This window comes from Rhinichthys klamathensis, unplaced genomic scaffold (assembly GCF_029890125.1).
Source record: "Rhinichthys klamathensis goyatoka isolate OS25496 unplaced genomic scaffold, OSU_Roscu_1.1 h1tg000123l_1, whole genome shotgun sequence".
NCBI lineage: Eukaryota > Metazoa > Chordata > Actinopteri > Cypriniformes > Leuciscidae > Rhinichthys > Rhinichthys klamathensis.
Window position 1 is genome coordinate 7,187,073 of NW_026606660.1, and position 23,294 is coordinate 7,210,366.

The 23,294-nt window shown below is 38.0% G+C and overlaps 1 protein-coding gene across 11 annotated transcripts in view; it reads right to left on the reverse strand.

Moving 5' to 3' along the window:
* Window positions 1-23,294, reverse strand: part of stxbp5b (syntaxin binding protein 5b (tomosyn)) — a 51,925-nt gene that overhangs the window by 3,585 nt on the left and 25,046 nt on the right. The window contains exons 9-27 of one of the 11 annotated variants that reach the window (XM_056256016.1): window positions 22,355-22,433; window positions 21,893-22,047; window positions 21,440-21,512; window positions 21,218-21,365; window positions 19,613-19,680; window positions 19,396-19,436; window positions 18,845-19,065; window positions 16,466-16,653; window positions 16,033-16,158; window positions 14,388-14,539; window positions 13,391-13,453; window positions 12,228-12,284; window positions 11,663-11,692; window positions 11,160-11,204; window positions 4,565-4,678; window positions 3,245-3,484; window positions 1,566-1,923; window positions 1,311-1,476; window positions 434-545 (exon numbers count right to left, since the gene is read on the reverse strand). In XM_056256016.1, coding sequence (XP_056111991.1) covers window positions 434-545; window positions 1,311-1,476; window positions 1,566-1,923; window positions 3,245-3,484; window positions 4,565-4,678; window positions 11,160-11,204; window positions 11,663-11,692; window positions 12,228-12,284; window positions 13,391-13,453; window positions 14,388-14,539; window positions 16,033-16,158; window positions 16,466-16,653; window positions 18,845-19,065; window positions 19,396-19,436; window positions 19,613-19,680; window positions 21,218-21,365; window positions 21,440-21,512; window positions 21,893-22,047; window positions 22,355-22,433 — 2,436 coding nt within the window. Of the gene's footprint in view, window positions 1-433; window positions 546-1,310; window positions 1,477-1,565; window positions 1,924-3,244; window positions 3,485-4,564; window positions 4,679-11,159; window positions 11,205-11,662; window positions 11,693-12,096; window positions 12,145-12,227; window positions 12,285-13,390; window positions 13,454-14,387; window positions 14,540-16,032; window positions 16,159-16,465; window positions 16,654-18,844; window positions 19,066-19,395; window positions 19,437-19,612; window positions 19,681-21,217; window positions 21,366-21,439; window positions 21,513-21,892; window positions 22,048-22,354; window positions 22,434-23,294 lie in introns of all 11 variants that reach the window. The other 10 variants (XM_056256015.1, XM_056256019.1, XM_056256018.1 and 7 more) reach the window with 10 other exon arrangements.

Sequence of the window (23,294 nt, forward strand, 5' to 3'; positions counted from 1 at the left end):
CAGCACAATGAGAAATGGCTTGGGCTGCTCCCAAACAAACACAGAATATACGTACAATTCATATATTTAAATTAATTTTAAGTTCTCACGGCTCCCTTGGAGGATCACTGAGCCCCCCGGTTGAGAACCACTTATTTAGACCTACCTATTCAACAAGCTGATTAGCTTAATCAGGTGTTTTAATTAGTGAGATATCTAAAATGTGTTTAAGTGTACTGTACATTGAAATGTTTTATTATAAAAAAAATGTAAAAGTTTGATTGAAAATGGACATGGATATTGGACAAAATGAACATTTGAATGAAAACAGTATAGATATCAGCCACAATAACTATCAACAATCAGAATTTTTACATTAGAGCGCTTCTTCAATTTAGTGATTTAAGAAACATTGATAGCATATTGTAGGTGTAAATGACAGATTAATACTTACACAGGTCCTCTCTGTCCAAGGACTGAGCGCCGCCTCCAAATAAGCCCTTGAAGAACCCTCTGTTCGGGGCCTCTGGTGTCTCCACTGGGGTAAACAGCTCTCCAAGCATCTCCTGCAAAAATGAGCACCTCAAAATAAACGGATATGAAGACTGATGTAATACAACTTATGTCTGAGTCTTTAAAGGCACTGCGAATAAAACCACTTTTAAGGTGCTTTGGTTCCTGGAAGGATTTTTCACATTCATTTTCTACATTCTCCAAGATTAATCACATTTCAAACTTTGATTACAAGCAAAAAAAGCTTTTGAAAAATCAGAAACAAGACAGACTGTGTGTATACAGTCTTTATAAAGGAATTTGGCTATCCTTTTTAGAGCATATCAAATCTTTGCGGTTGTGTGAAGTCTCCATTAACTGAGTGACTGTCCACACTGCACTATTATTCTTGTCTAATTATTGTATTATTATTGTATTGCTGTGGGGTTTTGTTTGTTTGTTTATTAATTTGATTGATTGTTGTCATGAAAATTCAGTAAATAAATCATTAATAATACAATGGTAAAACTATTGACCTATAGTCATTCATTATAAATAATATTATTATATGTCATTACAAAAAAAAAAAAAAACACAGCACAACCTATTTCATTCACAATGCATCATGGTAACATCAACGTCTTTGGTAATCTGTGTGACGATTATCAATTTTGAGCAAAATAATTGTGATCAGTTTCACCATTATCATGCAGCCATAGTCTGAATTAAAAGGTTTATATGTTGTCGTTAAATATCACTTTCTATGTATACAATGAATGGGATTTTAATAGGGCATAGAACATCCTGCACACATAAAACAATCATGGGCACATTCTGACCTGCAGGTTATCACAGGTTTCCTGGCTATAGGTGATTCTTTGGATCTCAGTGGGCGATGTGAGGTACAGGGCCTGGCCTTGGTTTGAGAAACAGAAGGTTCTGGCTATCCTCATGTCCGTCAGAGGAAGGTAGTTCACATCCAGCAGTGGCCGCAGGCTGGGCAAACTGAAAACAGATGGTTTACAGGTTTATGAAGAAGAAACAAAGAGGAAAAGAATAGTCAGTGGCATTGAATGTAAGATCTATCACATTACCTGAGGGTCATGATGTGGCCATTGGCACAGAAACAGGCCAAGCCGACCCCGCAGGTCATCGTCACCACATCAGCTCGAAGCACGAAGGAGGCCTCAGTGATGTTGTGCTCGTAGATGCAGTTTTGGGAGGGCAGCGCCACCACCTTAGCCTGTTTCTCTGAGCAAACCACAATGTACTGACAGTCCTGGTTCTCCTGAGATGAAGGAAGAGAGGTGGGCCGGCGTCTCCGTGGCGGTTCTCGCTCTTCCTCAGGGGCGTTGGGCTCATACCAGGGCTCATAAACGTGGGGCAGAAAGGTCCCGCTGGCATCCAGCTGGGCCATGCGCAGAATGCCTCCTTTCAAGCGCACTACTGAACCTGTGATGGCAGAAAGCGGCAAACCAAAAAGTGTCTTTTTCCATCAATAGTGATTTTCACTATGCGAAAAAAGCAGATGGAATTTCGAAATAGTCATAAAAGTGGAATTTACAGTATAACGTGGAAAGTCACTGAATTTGGCAAAATTTGGATGAACAAATCAAAAGTAAGACTGTAAACTGTAAATCAAATCACAATATGGACAAGTGTCTGAGAATATTAAAGCGCAGAATGACAGCTATTTAAATATTAAGTCTGTATGTTCTGTCTCTCTGTGTGAATTAGTGCAGTTTTGTCTACACGTTTTCACCATTTCATTTGAAAAAACTATCGCAAGATACACACATAAACTCGAATGTCTTCTTTACAAACTGCCAAAATATAAATTTGGTTTAACCAACACTAACAATAATACAGTTTATTAAAACATTGTTTTTTAAGGAATATCAAAATTTTGCATTCCATGTTTTAATTTAAACGGTAAACCTCTGTTGTGCAGCAATTTGTTGGGCAAAATTTCTATTTGTATTCATAAGTTTTATGAATTAATTGGACTTACCACTGTTTTTGATTAAAAAAATATATATACACTACCGTTCAAAAGTTTGGGGTCGGTACGATTTTAAATACTTTTAAAAGAATTCTCTTCTGCTAACCATGGCTGCGCTTATTTGATTAAAAATACAACAAAAATCAGTTATAGTATTAAATATTATTCCAGTGTAAATCAGCTGTTTTCTGTGTGAATATATAGTAAAGTGTAATTTATTCCTGTGATCAAAGCTGAATTTTCAGCATCACCAGTGTCAGTGTCTTCAGTGTCAAATGATCCTTCACAAATCAGTATAATATGAGGATTTGATGCTCAAGAAACATTTATTATTATTATCAATGTTGAAACAGTTGTTGGTCTGTCAGTTGTACAGTTTTTTTTTTTTTTTAGGATTCTTTGATGAATAGGGTTAGGGTTAGAATCTTTTGTAACATTATAAATGTCTTTACTGTCACTTTCGATCAAATTAATTATTCCTTGATAAATAAAAGTATTGATTTCTTTCCTCCAAAAAATAAAAATAAAATTCTCACTGACCCCAAACTTTTGAACGGTAGTGTATATTAAATCAATATTACAGAATTAAAATAACCTAAATCAAACAGAATTTCAGGGGGAAAAATCATAGGGCCCTATTATTAAAAGTTGAATAAACATGAAATTGTTCAAATTTGTATGAAGTAAATTGATTAGACATCCTTTTTTAATGGAAGACAGAAAATTGAAGAAAAACACATTTTTTACATACAGATGTAAAGCAAGTCTTACCACAGAAAGAGACGCCCACAGGCTGTTGCATCCTCTGCTCTGGCGTAGAGGGCACACTGAGGGTGATGGCCATCATGCCGCCCAATGAGGTGCCCACCCACAGGCTGGGCACTGCCAACGTCTCACTCCTCTTGGAAAGGGAGTCACAAAAGTATAAGGAGGAAACAACCTCACGTGACTCTCTGTCAATGCTGGTCACACTGGAGCTGCGCGACCGGCTGAACGAGTTGTCCCTGGCATCTGAGAACCATCAGGGACAAAAAGACAACAGAAGCGGACAATTAACATGACTCTATCAAGTTAAAATCAAGTCTGAACCACCTCAGGACACCTGAAACCAAAAGCAGTTCATTCAGTATATTGAAGATATTGCTATGAAATGTGTTTTATGTGCAGCATTAACATAATCTTTACATTTCAGTTATATGTAGTGAGGAATGAATAAAACATACAGGCACTGGACACAAACCGTTGCAATGAAATCACACATTTCCACAAAACTAGCAGTCACCAGCTACAGAACATTGTTTAGTGGTTTCATTGGACTCTCAGACAATCAGATGCATTCAGATATACTTCTGGCAAACCATAACAGTAATATTTTAGTATAAATGCAAATTCTAAAAGCAATGAATCTCACCAAAACTGACAAGAACAGGTCTGGCTCATGTTTCACTCCAAAACGGAAAGAGTTTTCGATTTCGAAATTATGAATAAAATAATGATCCATACAAATAATTATACATAACAGCAGAGTTTGTTGTACTGAATATATTCTAACTTTAATCATGAAATCATACGATTTTCTTCTTTTGAATTTGCGGTGAAACATGACTCTTGATGAAGCTTATTGGTCTGTAAGATTCCCCTGTAAAATGTCTGCAATTGGTTAGTAAATCACACAATAACAGCTCATAAAAGTCACTAGCTAAACAAAGACAGAGAAGTTAATACGACACAAGCTATTGCTGCTCTGATCGTTGTAGACTACCAGCTGAAAAATATAAAGTGCGCTACGGACACATCATTAGGAATCGAAGGATTACACAGCAAATGTGAAGAGTATTATGAGGTCAAAATCCATAATCTGCTTTGTTTCGGGATGATGAAAGAATTTGTTGTGCAACTTGTGTGTTGCACTAAGAATATTAAACCTTAATCTGTAATCAGTTTAAAATAAAACTGTGAAAAAAGGTGAGGAATTAAACATTAGTTGCACCATCATTAAAGACAACAGACAAACTGCACACAGTAAGCTCCAGTGAGTTAGTATGAGCCAGTCCAAATCAGGTCAGGTCAGCCTGTAACCGGGCCACTCACTGAGGTCACATAGTGAGGTCTCACGGAAAGACGCTGCGTGTCTCCTCTTCATTTCCTTCACACAACTCTGTTGTTTCTTAACAGGGAGAGAGCAGTGACGGCGTACCCTCCTTTCTACATGCAGAACAGTCAGTAAGCGTAAAGTTTAACTAGCTAGCTCATGTATAAATTGCAGCTGAATACATTTGTACCAACATTCATGCAAGTCTACAATCTATATAGACCTATATTATAGGTCTACAATATCTGGGGTACCTCTGAAATTACGTAGGATTTAAAGTTGTTTATTGCCTGCAAATAATTAATAATTGCAATCATTATTGTAGTGACAGCTATTTTAGATTGATTCAAACTCAACGTAAAAACAAAACTGCGACTGGTTCAGACCTTTACTGTCTAAGTAGGCGGTTCTAGGCCAGAATAATCTATAAACCAGACCAGATTTCATGGAGATAGTCTATGTAGACTACTGACTATAATAATTTAGATAATATAGGTAGAGACTAGTGGTTGCACAGACTAGTTGACTTTAATGCTCTGCCATGACGCTTTAAAGGAGAACTCCGGCGCAAAATGAACCTTTGGTCTAATTACACATTGTTACCTAGTCAACCGTTATCTGAGATTTGTTTTCATGATTATCGAATGTAAATAGTTTTATCTCTACAAACAGTTTAGCCTATAAAGCTAGTATAACGCTAGTATATTGGGCATAGTGTAATGACAAATAAAAATCGCTTGTTAATACCACTAACAAGGCTCAAAATAGCCCCACACTAACACGGTAGCATAATGAGGGTCCCTACCTTCAAACCGAAGCATTGAGAACTTTGTCAGTGTCCAGACAGTTTAATAAGAAGATATTTTAAACATACAGTCAACTTCGCGTATACAGGCAGAATCCATCTTTGAAATACAGCCTTTACCAGTCGATCTACGAACGCCGATCCAAGCCTGCTGTTCGCGCTCACCTTATCACAACTTATAGCTCGTTCATATCTGACCAGCGCACTTGGATCGGCGTTCGTAGATCGACTGGTAAAGGCTGTATTTCAAAGATGGATTCTGCCTGTATACGCGAAGTTGACTGTATGTTTAAAATATCTTCTTATTAAACTGTCTGTACACTTACAAAGTTCTCAATGCTTCGGTTTGAAGGTAGGGACCCTCATTATGCTACCGTGTTAGTGTGGGTCTATTTTCAGCCTTGTTAGTGGTATTAACAAGCGATTTTTATTTGTCATTACACTATGCCCAATATACTAGCGTTATACTAGCTTTATAGGCTAAACTGTTTTTAGAGATAAAACTATTTACATTCGATAATCATGAAAACAAATCTCAGATAACGGTTGACTAGGTAACAATGTGTAATTAGACCAAAGGTTCATTTTGCGCCGGAGTTCTCCTTTAAGCTTGACGTCGACTAGTCGCTGATCATTCATGGCCTATAGAGGGCGCAACAGGATAAGAAATCTTTGAGAAATCTCCGTTTACAACAGTTAAAATGACAAATAAATGTATACTCTGAGAGCGCGCCACAAGATATGTTTGATTATACCATCTGGATGCTCAAAATTGATCGGGTGAATGCACGTTTTAAACAGCTTATTGTACAGTTAATCGCTGTTCTAAACTTATGCGCTGCAGCATTGTAATGCACACACATACAGACAGTAGCTCACACCTCACGCGCAGATCACACGCACACCGAATCATTCAGTAGCACAGAAATGTATTGTCAACACGGTTCTGCTGAAAAGTTCTAGTATATATTTCTAAGTACCGTAACTTAAGCTTCACTATTAGAAGAGAGAGACGATGCGTGGGATATTGCCCTGTTCGACTATGATATTTTAATCTCTCGTCTTGAAGCATCTACAGGTTTTAGGGGCATGGTGTTGGAATGGTTTCGCTCATATTTGTCTAACAGAAGCTATTCTGTTCGCATCGGGAAACAGTGCTCATCTAAAATGAAACTTGGGTCCGGCGTTCCGCAGGGTTCTATCCTTGGGCCAGAACTATTTAATCTGTATATGTTACCTCTGGGTTCTATTTTAACTAAACATGGGGTTTCTTTTCACCTGCACACCGATGATACCCAAATTTACTTGCCCCTAAAACGTGATGACAAGTCTGCCTTAAAGCCACTACTGGACTGTATAGTTGAAACTATGGCTACTGGTAACGTTTTGAGTCTGAATGAAAACAAGACAGAAATTATCCTGTTTGGCCCCAGTGATCGTAGTACACATGCTTGTGACCTTCAAACGTTGTCACCTTACAGTACCACCTGTATTCGGAATCTGGGGATCTGGATTGATAACAACATTAACCTTGAAAAGCAGATCAGTGCTGTGGTAAAATCCTGCTTCTTTCATCTTCGTCTCTTATAAGGTTAAGCCATTTTTGTCTGGTAAACACTTTGAGATAGCTATGCATGCTTTTGTAACATCCAGATTGGACTATTGTAATTCTTTATATATTGGAGTTCCTCAGAAACATATCACCCGTCTACAATTAGTCCAAAATGCAGCAGCACGCCTCCTCAAAGGAAAATGTAAACATTTTACTCCGGTTCTGATCTCGCTTCACTGGCTACCGATTAAATTACGAATAGATTTTAAAGTTTTGCTTTTTGTTTCTAAATCTTTACAGAATTTAGCTCCCCAGTACCTATCTGAACTGCTTCACCCAGAATCTAAGTCAAGATCACTAAGATCGGGGATTCGAACTAACTTTCATTCTGTCCCCAGGACCAGATTAAAAAATAGGGGTGACCGTGCTTTCACAGCTTATGGACCCAAGCTATGGAATAGCCTACCCTCAAATATCAGATCTGCCCAAACTCTGACACTTTTTAAAACTTCACTGAAAACGCACCTCTTTTCACTAGCTTTTAATATACCTTGATGTGTCTGTTTTTTCTCTTTGATGTGTATTTGTTGGTTTCGTGCATGTATTGTCTACCTTTTTTATTGCTTTGTTTAGCACTTTGGTCAACGTCAGTTGTTTTTAAATGTGCTATACAAATAAAATTGTATTGTATTGTATTGTATATATTTAATTAGCACGCAATCGCTCTCTTATAATGCATTCATATATACACTCACCTAAAGGATTATTAGGAACACCTGTTCAATTTCTCATTAATGCAATGATCTAATCAACCAATCACATGGCAGTTGCTTCAATGCATTTAGGGGTGTGGTCCTGGTCAAGACAATCTCCTGAACTCCAAACTGAATGTCAGAATGGGAAAGAAAGGTGATTTAAGCAATTTTGAGCGTGGCATGGTTGTTGGTGCCAGACGGGCCGGTCTGAGTATTTCACAATCTGCTCAGTTACTGGGATTTTCACGCACAACCATTTCTAGGGTTTACAAAGAATGGTGTGAAAAGGGAAAAACATCCAGTATGCGGCAGTCCTGTGGGCGAAAATGCCTTGTTGATGCTAGAGCAGCCTTTCTCAAACTTTTTTCAGTCGGGGCACCTTTCAAAAGTGCATAAAATCTCAAGGCACCCCAGTGTAAAATATAAATAAAAAAATAACCCAAATGTAAATGCAAATGTCCTGTTTATTTAGACAGAACAGTAATGAACAGAGCATAATACGAACTGTAAATAACAATAATAATAACAACTTTACAGGGCTATCACTTTTGTGAAAAAATCCTGATCGATTTTTGAGACATAAACGTTCATTGAATCGATTGTAAAATCGATTTTCCATGTCTAAAGACGTTTCCATTTTCAGCGCCAAATATAGGCAAATCCACGGACAACTAACAGGCATTAGCACGAGCGTAAAGAATGCGCTTGAGACGCGCACAAGTCAGCAATATTTCTGATGATTTTTTGGCATGAAGTTTCGTGCACAATGACAAACAGGAGTGCAAGATTCTCGAAAAACAATAAGCAGAGTGGACTGCCATAACATCAATGAAAAACATTACTGCAGGCTTCAACATGGCTGTGTTTACGATTAGAAATGTCAAACAAATTTCGCCTACGTAGGCGATTGTAGTCCGGATCTGTATCTGTATGCATGGGACTGTCTGAATACCGGCAGAATTCACATTTTTGTTGTAAAAAGAGACACGTTATGCAGAAGTATAGTATAGTTTGTATGTGTGTTTGTCAGAGCCTGCAATTGCTGTGTGACGCGCGTTCGCGCGGTCGGTGTTGTTGCTATAACACGTTGCTATGGGTTGCGTCACTTGCGTCAAGTTGTGTGTGTGTCTTGCTTCGGTCTTGTGAGACGGATTTTTATGGTTAATTTTATATATATATATATATATATATATATATATATTTATCTAAAATGAATTTACAATTTTATTAATACGTTCATATGTTTAAAAAGAAGAAGAATGTATTTATGTAAATTCAAATATATATATATTTTTTTAGCCTACGTAATTTTTTGGCGGCACCCCTGACAGGGGGCACCCCAGTGTGCCGCGGCACCCACTTTGAGAAAGGCTGTGCTAGAGGTCAGAGGAGAATGGGCCGACTGATTCAAGCTGATAGAGGAGCAACTTTGACTGAAATAACCACTCGTTACAACCGAGGTATGCAGCAAAGCATTCGTGAAGCCACAACACGCACAACCTTGAGGCGGATGGGCCACAACAGCAGAAGACCCCACCGGGTACCACTCATCTCCACTACAAATAGGAAAAAGAGGCTACAATTTGCAAGAGCTCAGCAAAATTGGACAGTTGAAGACTGGAAAAATGTTGCCTGGTCTGATGAGTCTCGATTTCTGTTGAGACATTCAGATGGTAGAGTCAGAATTTGGCGTAAACAGAATAAGAACATGGATCCATCATGCCTTGTTACCACTGTGCAGGCTGGTGGTGGTGGTGTAATGGTGTGGGGGGTGTTTTCTTGGCACACTTTAGGCCCCTTAGTGCCAATTGGGCATCGTTTAAATGCCACGGCCTACCTGAGCATTGTTTCTGACCATGTCCATTAGAGCCCTGCACGGGCCTCAAATCTAGGCCCTAGCCCGGCCCGTGTCCGACAGCTCATTTAGAATTTTTCAGAATTTTGAAAAGCTGAAGCAAACTGCTCTGCTTCTCAGTCGCAACAGCGCTCGCAAACTAAATGAGTTTATACAATACAATACAGAGAATGCAATCTAAACAAATCAAATAAATTACATTAAAAACAAACATGCAGGTTATAATACCTCAAAAATCAAGTCTTCACTACAGAACATGGCCATTCTTATTTCCAATAGTTTCCAACAGACTCATGAAAATAAAGTCCAATCAAACAAAAAACAACCTCCTAACATGGCTAAGAACAGTCTCAGAGCATCGTGAAGAAAAAGCACAGCATCCAGTGGAAGGTTTTAATCCAGTCGTACTTTTTCCAGCTGCGCTGAAGTCACGCTCACTACCGGGACACTAAACACAGAACGAGCCGGGCGAATCTCAGATCGCGCAGCCGGGAATCCTGTGTGCGTGAGCAGACTGTCATGTGTCAGTCATGTCAGTGTGATGTTATAAAACGTCTTTCTATGTTTGCTTTTCAATCGTCATCTTCTCATATTTTATTTTAATTAATGTCTAAAATAGGCTATAAAAAGAGATAAGCCTAAAACAGGCCCGAGGCCCGGCCCGCGTGTGAACTATGACATGAAAATTGGCCCGAAGCCCGGCCCTAGAAGGGTAAATAAGTTGGGGCCCGTCGGGCTCGGGCTGAAATGCAGGCCTCTAATGTCCATCCCTTTATGACCACCATGTACCCGTCCTCTGATGGCTACTTCCAGCAGGATAATGCACCATGTCACAAAGCTCGAATCATTTCAAATTGGTTTCTTGAACATGACAATGAGTTCACTGTACTAAAATGGCCCCCACAGTCACCAGATCTCAACCCAATAGAGCATCTTTGGGATGTGGTGGAACGGGAGCTTCGTGCCCTGGATGTGCATCCCACAAATCTCCATCAACTGCAAGATGCTATTCTATCAATATGGGCCAACATTTCTAAAGAATGCTTTCAGCACCTTGTTGAATCAATGCCACGTAGAATTAAGGCAGTTCTGAATGTGAAAGGGGGTCAAATACAGTATTAGTATGGTGTTCCTAATAATCCTTTAGGTGAGTGTGCATGTAATCTTTACTGTGCTACTTTATTTGAATCTGATTTAGAACGAGCAGAAATCTGTGAGAAATGTAACGACCCAATGACAAAAGAACTGATAAAGATAAGCTGTTATGTAGAAGCAATAGCCTTGTGGGCAGCGCTGTGTCAATATGCCATATCTGTGCACAAGGCAACCCGCATTCAAGTCTCAGCTCGAGGCTTATTTGTTCATTAATGAAGTCATCAGCGACGAGTCGACGTCGACTAGACTTTCATCACATAAATTTCGACTTCTGAAGTCGTTCAACCCCTAGTAGTCAGTGATGAAGTATTAGTGTTCTCTTAGTACCGCTACTTCAAGAGCTGCCCTTTCAATCTGATGACAAGTGCTGCTTAAAAATAACGCCCAGTTTACATAAGCGTGGAAGACAATGATCACCTGCAAAAGATGCACAGCTACTCCTAGAAACTAAAGTGAGAGAACAAACGCTTACCATCTTTCTGATCAGCAATCATGTTAATTTTCCGGGATATCTTAGCTGGAAAAAAGAAAACATTGTTCTGAACATAAAATCAAAGCCGTTCATCTGGGAAATCATTGTTACTAAAATGTTAAATAAGAATGAATCAACAGGTAAAAGAGGACAGAAATAAGCAGGTTAAGATTAAGTTGGAGGATCATGATGTATAATAAAGCCATGAGCCCATCAGCAGCCTTAAAAAGAGACATTGGTTTATTTAGTATGTTACACTCAGAAGCAAATTGATCATGCCCAGAAAATTGCATTGAGATTAGTGGCAATGAAACCAGCACCGATCCAGAGTCAGAACACCATGAGCCTCATTTCTCTCTGACATTGTGTGTGTGTGTGTAATCGCCCATATGAAGATCTATGATTTCAGATGTTCAGTAGAAATCTGTGAGTAAAACATACGATTCAAAATCAGAGATTTGTTAAAAGTCTAACATCATTTCCATTGCCCGGTGTATTTTTACCCTTGAAACGCAGCAGAGCAGAGTAAAAGCCTGTAATGTTAAACAAGGTTAGAAAAAAAGCATTCCTGCAGGAGATTCAATTTTGATATTATGAGAATAAAAACATTTTAGATCTCAAAACAGTTTAAAGTCAACATGTGCAGCACTTACAATCCATTTCAGGGAAAAAAATTAAATAAAATCACGAAAATATTTTCTCCTTAGAGAAACATAAGTACATTAAGAAAGTTGACTTTGTAAAAAGTTTGCTCCACCATTTTTTGCCGCACTTAACCACCAAGCAACAGATGCACAAAGCTCAAGTTCAGCTCTACTATGCACTTAAGCAAACCCGTTTTAATTTGTTTGGTTAGTTCATTTGGTTAGTGCACAAGAGCCCATTAGCACAGAAACTGAGAGACCCAGACTGCCGTAATATGAACATTATACAGTACCAAAGTCATTGGCAACAGTCTTGGATATCCGCTTGCTTTTGAACATCACTGGAAAATGTGTTGAAAAGAATCAAATCAAAGAAAATAAAGGCTTTTCTAAGACACAAAATGGGTGTGTAAATGTACTGTACCCTTGTCAATGAACTTGTGTTTGCTGTCTTCATCAGAATTGCATGGTGAACCGGAGCCTATAGCAACAACACAGTCTGCATAATAATGTGATACAGCCAATGGGGTCTTATGTAACTTTTGGCAACTATCTGCATATCAAAGTCGAATTCCTTGTAAATGAAATTTCCTTGGTCAGCACACCTGACTTGAATTCTGACGACGCTTGCAGAATTGTTTTAATTTTTCGCTGTGCTAAAGACTTTTCAACTATAATGGAGCTTCACATCCAATGCTCTGGCATTGCAGTGTTTGTCAATATGTCTGTCTTTAAGTTGCAGTGTGTAATTTCTGCCTCACCAAAAGGAACTTCCAGAGGATAAGCATGAGCTTGGCGGGACTACCAGCTGGTCCGAGCCATGCTGGCAGTGGACTTTTGGGGAAATTACATATTTCACTTTTAAAAGGCACAGCCCACACAAACATTTTGTCTTTCATAAACTCACCCTCATGTTGATCTGATCCTATAGATGCAAGCTGCACTTTTCAAATTCAGTGGTAGTAAATCTTACGTAATAAGAAAACGAATAATGACTTATGGTCTAAAATTTTGGACTATTAATCTCAGATATTGTATAGTGTCAAACGACTTGAAATATAGACAAATCTTTGTATTTTTAAATTTTTGGAGCTTTGTTTTGATTTGTTTGTTTGTTGTTGTATGTCATGCCAGCTTCTGTGGCCATTTTCTTGGTGAGAAAAATGTATAGAAGATCTAATATCAGGTTTTTTAAATCAGTTTTTGCTAAAAAAAAAATTCTTCCAGTGTTAAAGTTTTCTGACAGGGTTAAAACCAACACAATATATATATAATAAAACATGCTTCAGGGATAAAGGATTTTGACAAAAAGAACATGTTTTTAGGAGCTTGGCAGTATTAAATGAAAGTGGATGGTGATTTATCAAAAAGAAACACTTTCTGCCTAAGGTCTCTTTTTATTTTTCACGAAAGAAAGAAACATGTGTTTGGAACAACACAAGGGCGAGTAAATCATGACAAAAGCTTACTTTTTTGAGTGAACTGTTCCTTTAAAGGTCTGTCAATCAACTCATTATAAAACTAGCATTAATTCATGCTCTTCATGTTTTACCAGTAAATCCTGTCATATAATGAGGGCATCTTTACCTGAAGTTGGTGATTTACATCTCTCCTCTGGGGTGGCTGATGCATCATTACCATCACAAAAACCTGTTGAAAACAAACACGTCTAAACCAAACAGCCAGATGGACTTCGTACAGGAAACATCACATAACACTTAAAACTAATAAATAAACGTACAAAAATATACTATAGTGTTAAACAACGACATAAAGAAGAATGCAGACAGATATAAAGAGAAGGACAAGACCTTTGATGAGTGCCATGTGACTTACTGAGGTAAGAAGAATGAAGCTTTTTCACAGATTCAGAATAAAAGTTAGAGAGGCCGGACATGCAAGACTTCTTATGCTGAGTGTCTTTACGAAACCACAGAGAGAGACGAATATTGAAAGGGTGAGACAAAACAATGACACAAAATCAAATGAACAGCTGAAAGGCCTTTGAACTCCTAGACTCCAGAGACTGGATTCAGGACAGTTTGGACACATTTGTTCTGCTTTATCATTTTCAATAAATGAGTGAAGTCAAAAAATATGCCAGTTCGTACATTTCAAACCCCAAGTATGAGCAATAGCACTAGCAATAGCAATTACAGTTACATAATCAAAAATTGCTTTATCAAACACTACTTATAATTGGTATTGGTCAGATTTTCTGTATTAAATCATCGCTAACAATAATGTAAAATATCACATGGGCCATAAATTCAGTCTGTTGGCATCTGTGTATTTCAAAGACTGAAACTCAGATGAGTGAACAACTAAAAGAACATGCAAAGACAAGGGAGAGAAAAGAACAAACATCGGCGCTCCTGTTTTTTGAGCATATGGATCGGAAGACTTTCTAAGATCAGGAGCAGATGGTTCCTCGACCAGAGATGACCACCTGCAGGAGCATCATGAGTCCTACACTGACACTGCTCATACTGAGCATGTGCTTTACTTTATCAGAGAGAAAGTGATACACATAGACTGACAACATGCAGAGGTTATGATTATTAGTATGAAGATTTTTGTTCACCTGCCGAAGGCTGTCTGGCTTTGCGGGGTGAGCGTGGCTGTCTGTGGTGAGGATCTGTTGAGCCGTACAACTCGGCTGTGCTCATGTTCAGAAGAAGTGTTTTCTGAAGGTAATCAACCACTGCAAGTCCGTTACCATTGCCAAATGCAACTCTGTAAAACACATGACAGATATTCACTATGGGTCAAAAGTTTGGAATCATTAAGATTTGTTTATGTGTTTGAAAGTCTCATCTGCTCACCAAGGCTGCATAATTATGTTTAATCGAAAATGTATTTAAAATTGTGAATTATTCCTGTAATGGCAAAGCTGAATTTTCAGCATCATTACATCATTTCAGTCTTTACGCATAGCTGTCAACCCTCCCGTTTTTTCCGGGTTTCTCACGTATTTTAGCTCTTTTCCCGCTGTCTTCCCGTTTTAGTATTTTCCCGTAAAATATCCCGTATTTTTACGCCCTGATTGTGTTTAAACTCAGAACACGCAACTATCTGTGTGGCTTGCACTTGGGTTGCTAGACCTCCAGTAAAGTAGCCTATCGGTCTTGCGCACCCAACGTCATTTTTGCCGCGCGCACTTTCGCGCTCGTGCGGACGCGTCGAGTATAAACAAGGCTTTACTCCGTGTCAGCGCGCGCTCTGATCGGTAAAGGAGCACAGACCTCTCCCGAATCATCTCCAGCACTCAGCCCCCGAAACACCACTAACTCCGTTTCCCTCGTAAGCTGATATTGGTATTTAAACAGATCTCTATGATAAAAAAATGTTTGTAAAAAAATATTTTAATAACACGGTTTTGGCGGTTATAGAGTTATAATGACGGTGTTCAACTATAACCATCGGTCTCACGGTTATATAATAACCGTTACACCCCTAACACACACACACTGTCTCTCTCTACCTCTCTCTCACTCACTCACTCTCACACACACACACACACACACTGTCTTTCTCACACACTGTCTCTTATTCTCTCTCTCTCTCTCTCTCTCTCTCTCTCTCTCTCTCTCTCTCTCTCTCTCTCTCTCTCTCTCTCTCTCTCTCTCTCTCTCTCTCTCTCTCTCTCTCTCTCTCTCTCTCTCTCTCTCTCTCTCTCTCTCTCTCTCACACACACACACACACACACACTGTCTCTTTCTCTCTCACACACATATGTAGTTATAAACGCTTTAGACTGTTAATGATTCGTGCTTTCTTTTTAAAAAAAAGTTTGTGGGTAAGAATCATGTATAAAAAAAAATCCCTTATTTTGGGGATGGATTCCGGGAAATCTCCCTTATTTTCAATGTTCAATTTTGACAGCTATGGTCTTTAGTGTCACATTATCCTTCAGAAATCATTCTAATATGCTGATTTGCTGCTCAAGAAACATTTTTGGGAATGGCCATTTTTGTGGCGAGTTACATTTCTGCTTTTAAATATACACTAGTGTTCAAATACAGTTCAAATTCCACTAATTATCATAATTAAGAACAATTATTCAAGTACTTTACATGCCTGCTAGGCTTAAATTTGATGGATCATGACACATAAAACTTGTCTGAAAGAAAATGAACAGTTGTTGTGGAAGGAAAGCACTTTTAATTGCTCAGTAAACACATCATAGGTGTAGGAAATGAGTTGGTGTTGTCGTTTGGTGGACTTACAGGCCATACGCAGAGTTGACGGCCAGGCTGGTGATCTGTTGTGGCGGCTCCCCGCTGACCCACACCAGCTGAATGAGCAGCTCCACCTGGTAACCCGGAGACTGTTTGAGAGGAGAACTCCTGACTCTGGCCAAATAGGACAAAGGACACAATTAACTATATGCTAATATAAACACAGACCATGTCATTCATAAGGCTCTTTCTCACAGCCAGACATTTGAGCAAAATAAATAAATAAATCTGATTCACATCAAAGCAAATGTAGTTGGAAAGGCCATATTAAAGGGATAACTCCGATTGTATTCGTCTGAAAGAAGAATGTCATATACACCTAGGATGACTTGAGGGTGAGCAAATCATGGGCTAATTTAAATTTTTGGGTGAACTATCCCTTTAAGTTTTGGTTTCGTTGTTTTGACATGTTTTGACATACTTGAGACAGGGCACGTTATCTCGCAGGCCGTCGGAGGAGTTGTTGCTGCTGGTGGAGGGGTGGGACTGAGGCAGGCTGGTCTGAGGGCTGGATGATGTTCCTGGGGTGGAAACGGCAGACGCCTGCTCTCCTCCGCCCTCAGGAGACTCCACTTCATTCAGTTCACACTGCATACGCACCTCCAGCAGCTGCACACCAGAAAAACTTTCATTAACTCTGCACACAGATTTACATGAACATATGCATAGATCCGCATGTCTATAAATGGATATCCAGATTTCCATTTCCAATCAATTTTTCTCCTCTATTTTATTTTTTATCATTTATTTGGACAGAAAAGTACACAGATTTTGTCCATTAACACAAAATTATCTATGCAAATTGTGTAATATTTTAGTATTTTCCACAAATCTGACTGTCCTCAAAATAAACAAAAGAAATGTATTAAAATGAATGATATGGACATAAAGTATACACTACCAGTCAAAAGTTTTGGATCGGTACGATGTTTTATGTTTTTAAAAGAAGTCTCTTCTGCTCACCAAGGCTGCATTTATTTGATAAAAAATACCCCCAAAAAACTTTTATATTGTGAAATATTATTGCAATTTAAAACAGCTGTTTTCTATGTGAATGTATAGTAAAATGTAATTTATTCCTGTGATCAAAGCTGAATTTTCCGCATTATTACAGTCTTCAGTGTCACATGATCCTTCAGAAATCATTCTAATATGCTGGTTTGATGCTCAAGAAACATTTCTCATTAAAATCAATGTTGAAAACAGTTTTTTACATTTTTATTTCAGGATTATTTGATGAATAGAAAGTTCAAAAGAACAGCATTTATCTGAAACAGAAAGCTTTTGTAACATTAAAAAAGGGGTCAGTAAGAATTTGTATTTTATTTTTTGGGGGAAATAAATAAAAGAAATCAATGCTTTTATTTGTCAAGGGATTCAAGGACGATTTAAATTGATCAAAAGTTACAGTAAAGACATTCATAATGTTACAAAAGATTGTATTTCAAATAAATGCTGTTCTTTTGAACTTTCTATTCATCAAAGAATCCTGAAAAAAATGTACACAACTGTTTTCAATATTGATAATAATAATGAATGTTTTTTGAGCATCAAATCTGCATATTACAATGATTTCTGAAGGATCATGTGACACTGAAGACTGGAGTTATGATGGTGTTTATGAATATATTTTATTCATAAACACCAGCAACAAAAAATATAATGTTATAACACATTTATTTCTCCGCCAAGCAATGTATTTCCAAAGAGGTTGCCAAGCAACACATGCAGCAACAAAGAATCACAAACACAGTTGCGCAGTAACACTAATGTAATGCGGTCACAGGTGTGTGTTTGTTGAGTAATTTACAACGGCTTCGAACGCGACCCAACCAATCAAAATCAAGGACTGGAACTATCCTTTTTTATAATTCAGCTTTTATCACAGGAATAAATTACATTTTAAAATATATTAAAATAGAAAATAGTTATTTTAAATTGCTGTTTTTTATCGAATAAATGCAGCCTTGGTGAGCAGTAAAAAAAAATTTAAAATCTTACTGATCCAAAACTTTTGAACTGATAGTGTATGTCTAGAAATACTAAATATATTAGCATTATCTCATTGGGGTATTTTTTAGAGGTGATTGTTTTGTCTTGTCTTGTTTTGCCAAATGACTATATATTTGCTTAATTTATTTATATACATTATTAAAATGTTTAAATCAATTAAAAAAATTATATATATATAGACAAATCTACACAAAATTCATTTATTGCTTGAGCAATCTCTTGGGGAGTCTTAATATTATATAACACTGCTAATCAGGACAGGAAAATATTTTCCAGGCATGAAAGGATGAAGGAGAGTGTTACCCGCTGTTAATTACATTTGTAATATTTATGTTAAGTTACTTCAACATTAATTTATTCAGTCCTTCAGTGTGAAACCTACTCATTAAAAAAAGCAAGGTTTTTAGGATTAATAACCATAAATATGTGAGCGCTTTACTCATTTGTGTGGATGCAGCATATGGTAGTTTAACTGTTGGAAATCATGTGTCAAAACAACTTAATGTTTAATGAAATATCCTGCAGTGTGCATACTAAACTCAGTCTAAAACGGCTTTCAACAGCATTCTTCTAATTGCATTATAATCACCATGCAGTGTTTTAGGACATCATATTAATATTAATCATGTGTCACATAGTTAGACCATTTAAAATGAAATCGTGAAATAAAAGTGGTAAAAAATTAATCAAATGGTGACCAGCAGTTACATCATCTGAAATTTACCTTAAACACATCTTGTTCATATCTTATACACATATAAACGTCCTGTATTAAAATGGGTCAGACCTGGACCACTTCAGTGGTGACTTCCTGTTTGCTGAACCTGTAGACGATGACATGAGCCGATACTCCAGCCACACAGAGCACACGACTCTCTGGACACCAAGACAGGATCTGGATGGCGAACGGATCTTCATCCACAATGTCAGTGCTGGATTTCTCCTCTTTGCTACGGGGCTTCTCAAACACCTTTGCTGTTTTTAGCTTATACAAAACCTGCAGCATTACTAACAGACACAACAGAGCAAATGTGTTACCAATTATCTTTATTAGCTGTTGTTAATCATTTTTGTTTTAAATAAATTAATTGCATTTTCTGAATTTGGGGAGCATCTGCAGAAGTCTGCAGAATGGATGTAGACAAGTAAAAATGTCTTAAATGTAGCTGAGAATGCTTTACTCTTATTAGTAAAAATATCTATTCTTTGGACATCTGCAGAAATATCCTGTGCAGATTCTGTGTGCATCTGATTTATATTTTTCCAACTCAAAACATTGCCATAGAATCTACATGTGACATCAAAAGTAAGTGTTTGTTTTCTGAGACAGAAACTCACATGCTGAGGCATCCCAAAACTTGATAGATCCATCAGCATGCCTGGTGTTTCAGGAAGAAAGAAAGAAACCAATAACAGCCCTGAAATACTGCCAAAGCATTAAAAAGCATTTCACGTCCAACAAGTATAAAAGGTGTCCCTCGCTAATCCAATTATTAAACGTGAAAAGGCTTCGGTACAGCAAAGAGTTTATGTATGTGTGTGAGAGATCACTTACCCAGTGATGATGATCTCTGAGAAACTTAGTGTTCCCTGGCCCCAGTTACCTCCACTTACTGGCCACTCCTGCATAAACACAGATTTGTATCAGTCATATAGGACTATCCTTTTTTCTTTTCTTTTTTTTTTTAAAGGACCTATTATGCTTTTGTACATTATTAACTTTCTTTAGTGTGTAATGTTGCTGTTTGAGCATGAAAAAGCTCTGTAAAGTTACAAAGCACAAAGTCCCTCCAGAGGGAGTTATTCTCTATATCAGTGCGCACTGTTTCTGAACTCCCTGAAACGCCTCCATTGTAGTCTTGAGTTTTCTTCCGGGAATGAACACATCACAATATTTCTCATTTAAATAATTCCTGCCAAAGGCATACGCAATATAAAGGGGCGGGGCCTGGTTGAGTTAGTTAGTACCAGTAGTGTGTTGAAACTCGTGGTTATTGTAAGGCGGCTAACCAATCACAGCACACTGGATCAGCTGACCAATCAGAGCACATTGTGCTTTTCAGAAGGAGGGGCTTCATAGAGACCGGAACTAAACAGAGCGATTCTGACAGACTGGGAAGAGAGGTCCTGCAACAATGTTAAATATGTAAAAAACGTTGTTTTTTTTAACATACAAGCATGAAAACTAGGGCTGTCAGTTAAACGCGTTATTAACGGCGTTAACGCAAACCCATTTTAACGGCGTCAATTTTTTTATCGCGAGATTAACGATCTTTTTGGCCTAGCAAACTTTGTAGTTTTTTTCACATGCTTTTGCAACAGGACATGCCCGGCGCTGCACTATGAAACCCATTCATTTCAATGGCTTGCGCTGCGCAAGGACATTTTGTTGCTACGTCGACCCAAAGCACAAGCGGATCTAGCTAGACCGGAAACAAAATAACAGGCACGCCGCACACACTTGTTTGGGCTTGCGAGGCGGCCAAATAGTTGGCTAACGTTACGTTTTGAGTGGATGACAAGCGCGAGACGCCGAAATGGATGCCAATAAGATTCTGAATGGAAAGTTTACTTTTAAAAAGTTGCCAAATGGTCCCATTGACAAGACCAAAGTGATCTGTGTGTTTTGTCGTTGTGAACTGAGCTATCATCACCGCAGCACGTCGAGTCTGAAATACCACTTGATGGCCAAGCACACACACACACAGCTGATGCGAATTCTCCGCCCCCTCGTCAATATCAGGACCTCGTCAGTATTTCTTTCACCCTTTTATTGATGGACAGTGTTACGTTGTGTGAGAGATTGTTTGCTCCAAATGAGAATGTTAGTGTGAAATTGAACACAGTATATGCCCATGTTGTTTTCAATAAAAAAACATTTGCACAAAGCAAGCCGATCCACTTTTCCATGTTGATAAGAGCATTAAAATGAGAAACAAATAATGGGACAAAAAGAAATCAAGAGACATTTAGAATAGATAAAAATGTGCGATTAATTGCAATTAATCGCGAGTTAACTATGACATTAATGCGATTAATCGCGATTAAATATTTTAATCGTTTGACAGCACTAATGAAAACCTATCCTAGTAGACCCCAAACCGAAATCAAAACTTTGTAAAAGGGCATAATAGGTCCTCAGCGGAGGGCAGAACGTTACCTTCTTACTGAAGCCCTGTCTTTTTTGTTTGGAGCCCACTGAGTAAAGTGCAGGAATGATTTCAGCAGGACAGTCCGCATAATATTCGCAGCAGGTCACCGGAGACTCGTGGATGGACAGAGGATACGGATTCTCAAAGATCGGATACCTGCACAGAGAGCTGTTTAGAAATCAACTGTGCGCAAAAGATTAGAGTTTCTCTCCCGTTTGGGATTTACTCACCCAATCTGTGCAAGGTCAATAACAACCAAATCCTTCTCCAGCAGGACGACAACAGCATAAGGCTCCTGGAAATCTGTGGAGATACAGAAGGAACAATTATTTTAAAACTTAGATGAGACATCTTTACAAAATACCATTTATTTTTCCTAGTGAAAAACTGTTGATTGAAAATGATTTAATAACTATATTTTTATTGCATTTTAGTGCTTGCATAAAAGTTGAATCTACTTTGCAACAACTGTTTGGTCCAAATTACAGTTCATTAGATTAAAAAAATTATTAGTAGTAGTATATCGCCCAGCCAAACATTTAGTACTTTGTATAGTTCTAAATTTGTCAAGATTTAAAGATAACGAAAGAAACTTTTTTTTTTGCCTCTTGTTTTTAAAGGCACTGCTGAATATACAGGAAATGTTATGGGAAAATCCAGCGATAGGTGGGGCAGTGACTTGCCGTTTGGATATGGGGTTTCACACAGCGTAAGGAAATCCACTATGGAGTAGTCCATCTCCAGCACTGCAGTGCTTTTCCCATGCATCACAGTCAGACAGGCTCGCCTACCCACTGTATCATATGACAAACCTCCACACAGTATCATGAATGGTTCCCTTAACAAAACAAATGAACAAATCTCAATTTTCCATGATGCAAAGGGAAAGCCAAGCAGGAAGTAAAAACAAATTAGTGCTTCATTCAGAAGGAGTGGAATGAAGAAAATGATTAAATGCAAAACTTGTCTTTCATATCCAAAAATAATTGTCATATTAGCTTTATATTTTATGTCAGTCCTCTGTAAATCATCATGTCATCCCTATAAAACAGAAGCCAGACAGTCTCTCGCAATGCAACGCTGCACAAGTCTTAAACCAATGCATCATGCTCTGTTTGCTTCCTAAATGCAACCCGGAGCCTTACCCTGCCCTGGTAGTTTTGTACTCCACTTTCAAGATGGGTTTGCAAGGCTCCGGCTTCTTTCCATCCTTGGGCTGTTTACCTGCGAGAGAATATTGCATGTTAAACAAGGTGTGCATATGAATATACCTTCACTTTTTTTTTTTTTTTTTTTTTTCTCCAGTATCTGTGTATTTTAATCATGGGAACAATTTGATTCCAAAAAATGATTGTTGGTAAATCTTTAAGCAACAGTATAGAGACACAACTCTTTGACACATTGAGGTGGCTTATCCCAAATGTCCCTTATTTGAACCGAATTATTCATCTTTTTAAAACTAACAATAATACACATTTCTGATGATTCATTTCTGTGGACAGATTGAGTCTGACGTTTTTCAAAATCATGATGCATTTGTGAAAAGATTGTTTTGCTCCGCCCCTATTAAGGTTATGGATTTATTAAACCCCTGGGGTCGCTTTGTTTCTTATCAGTGCGAAAAAAACTCAAAATACTCAGTCGATTTTGGTCATACAGATAAGTTTTGTATTTTGTACCAACAACAGCAAGCTTCTACATGAACATGGTAAATTAAAAAGCAATGACAGGTATAACAGGAACTGTTTCGAAATGGCCCAATGGTGTGTGACTGCTCAAGTCTCTGTCTTTAGATCAGTGTGCTCAATAATGTGCCTTTTTTGTCCTTTGTTATGTATATTTGGATTGTGTAGTGTTGTTTTATGGCCTTATTTCAGTGACTTAATTTTTTCTCCACAAACCACACATAAACGTAATTTTCTCAAAACTACAAACTTTTACATACATGCTGCTCACATATTATTGTAGCAGAGTTTATTGAAAAAGTGTAAATACAGAACATTGATGTGTTTGAGAAACCTGTTCAAAAACAAACATTTCCAGTTCATTTGTGCTGCTAGTGGCACACAAATGACACACTTGACC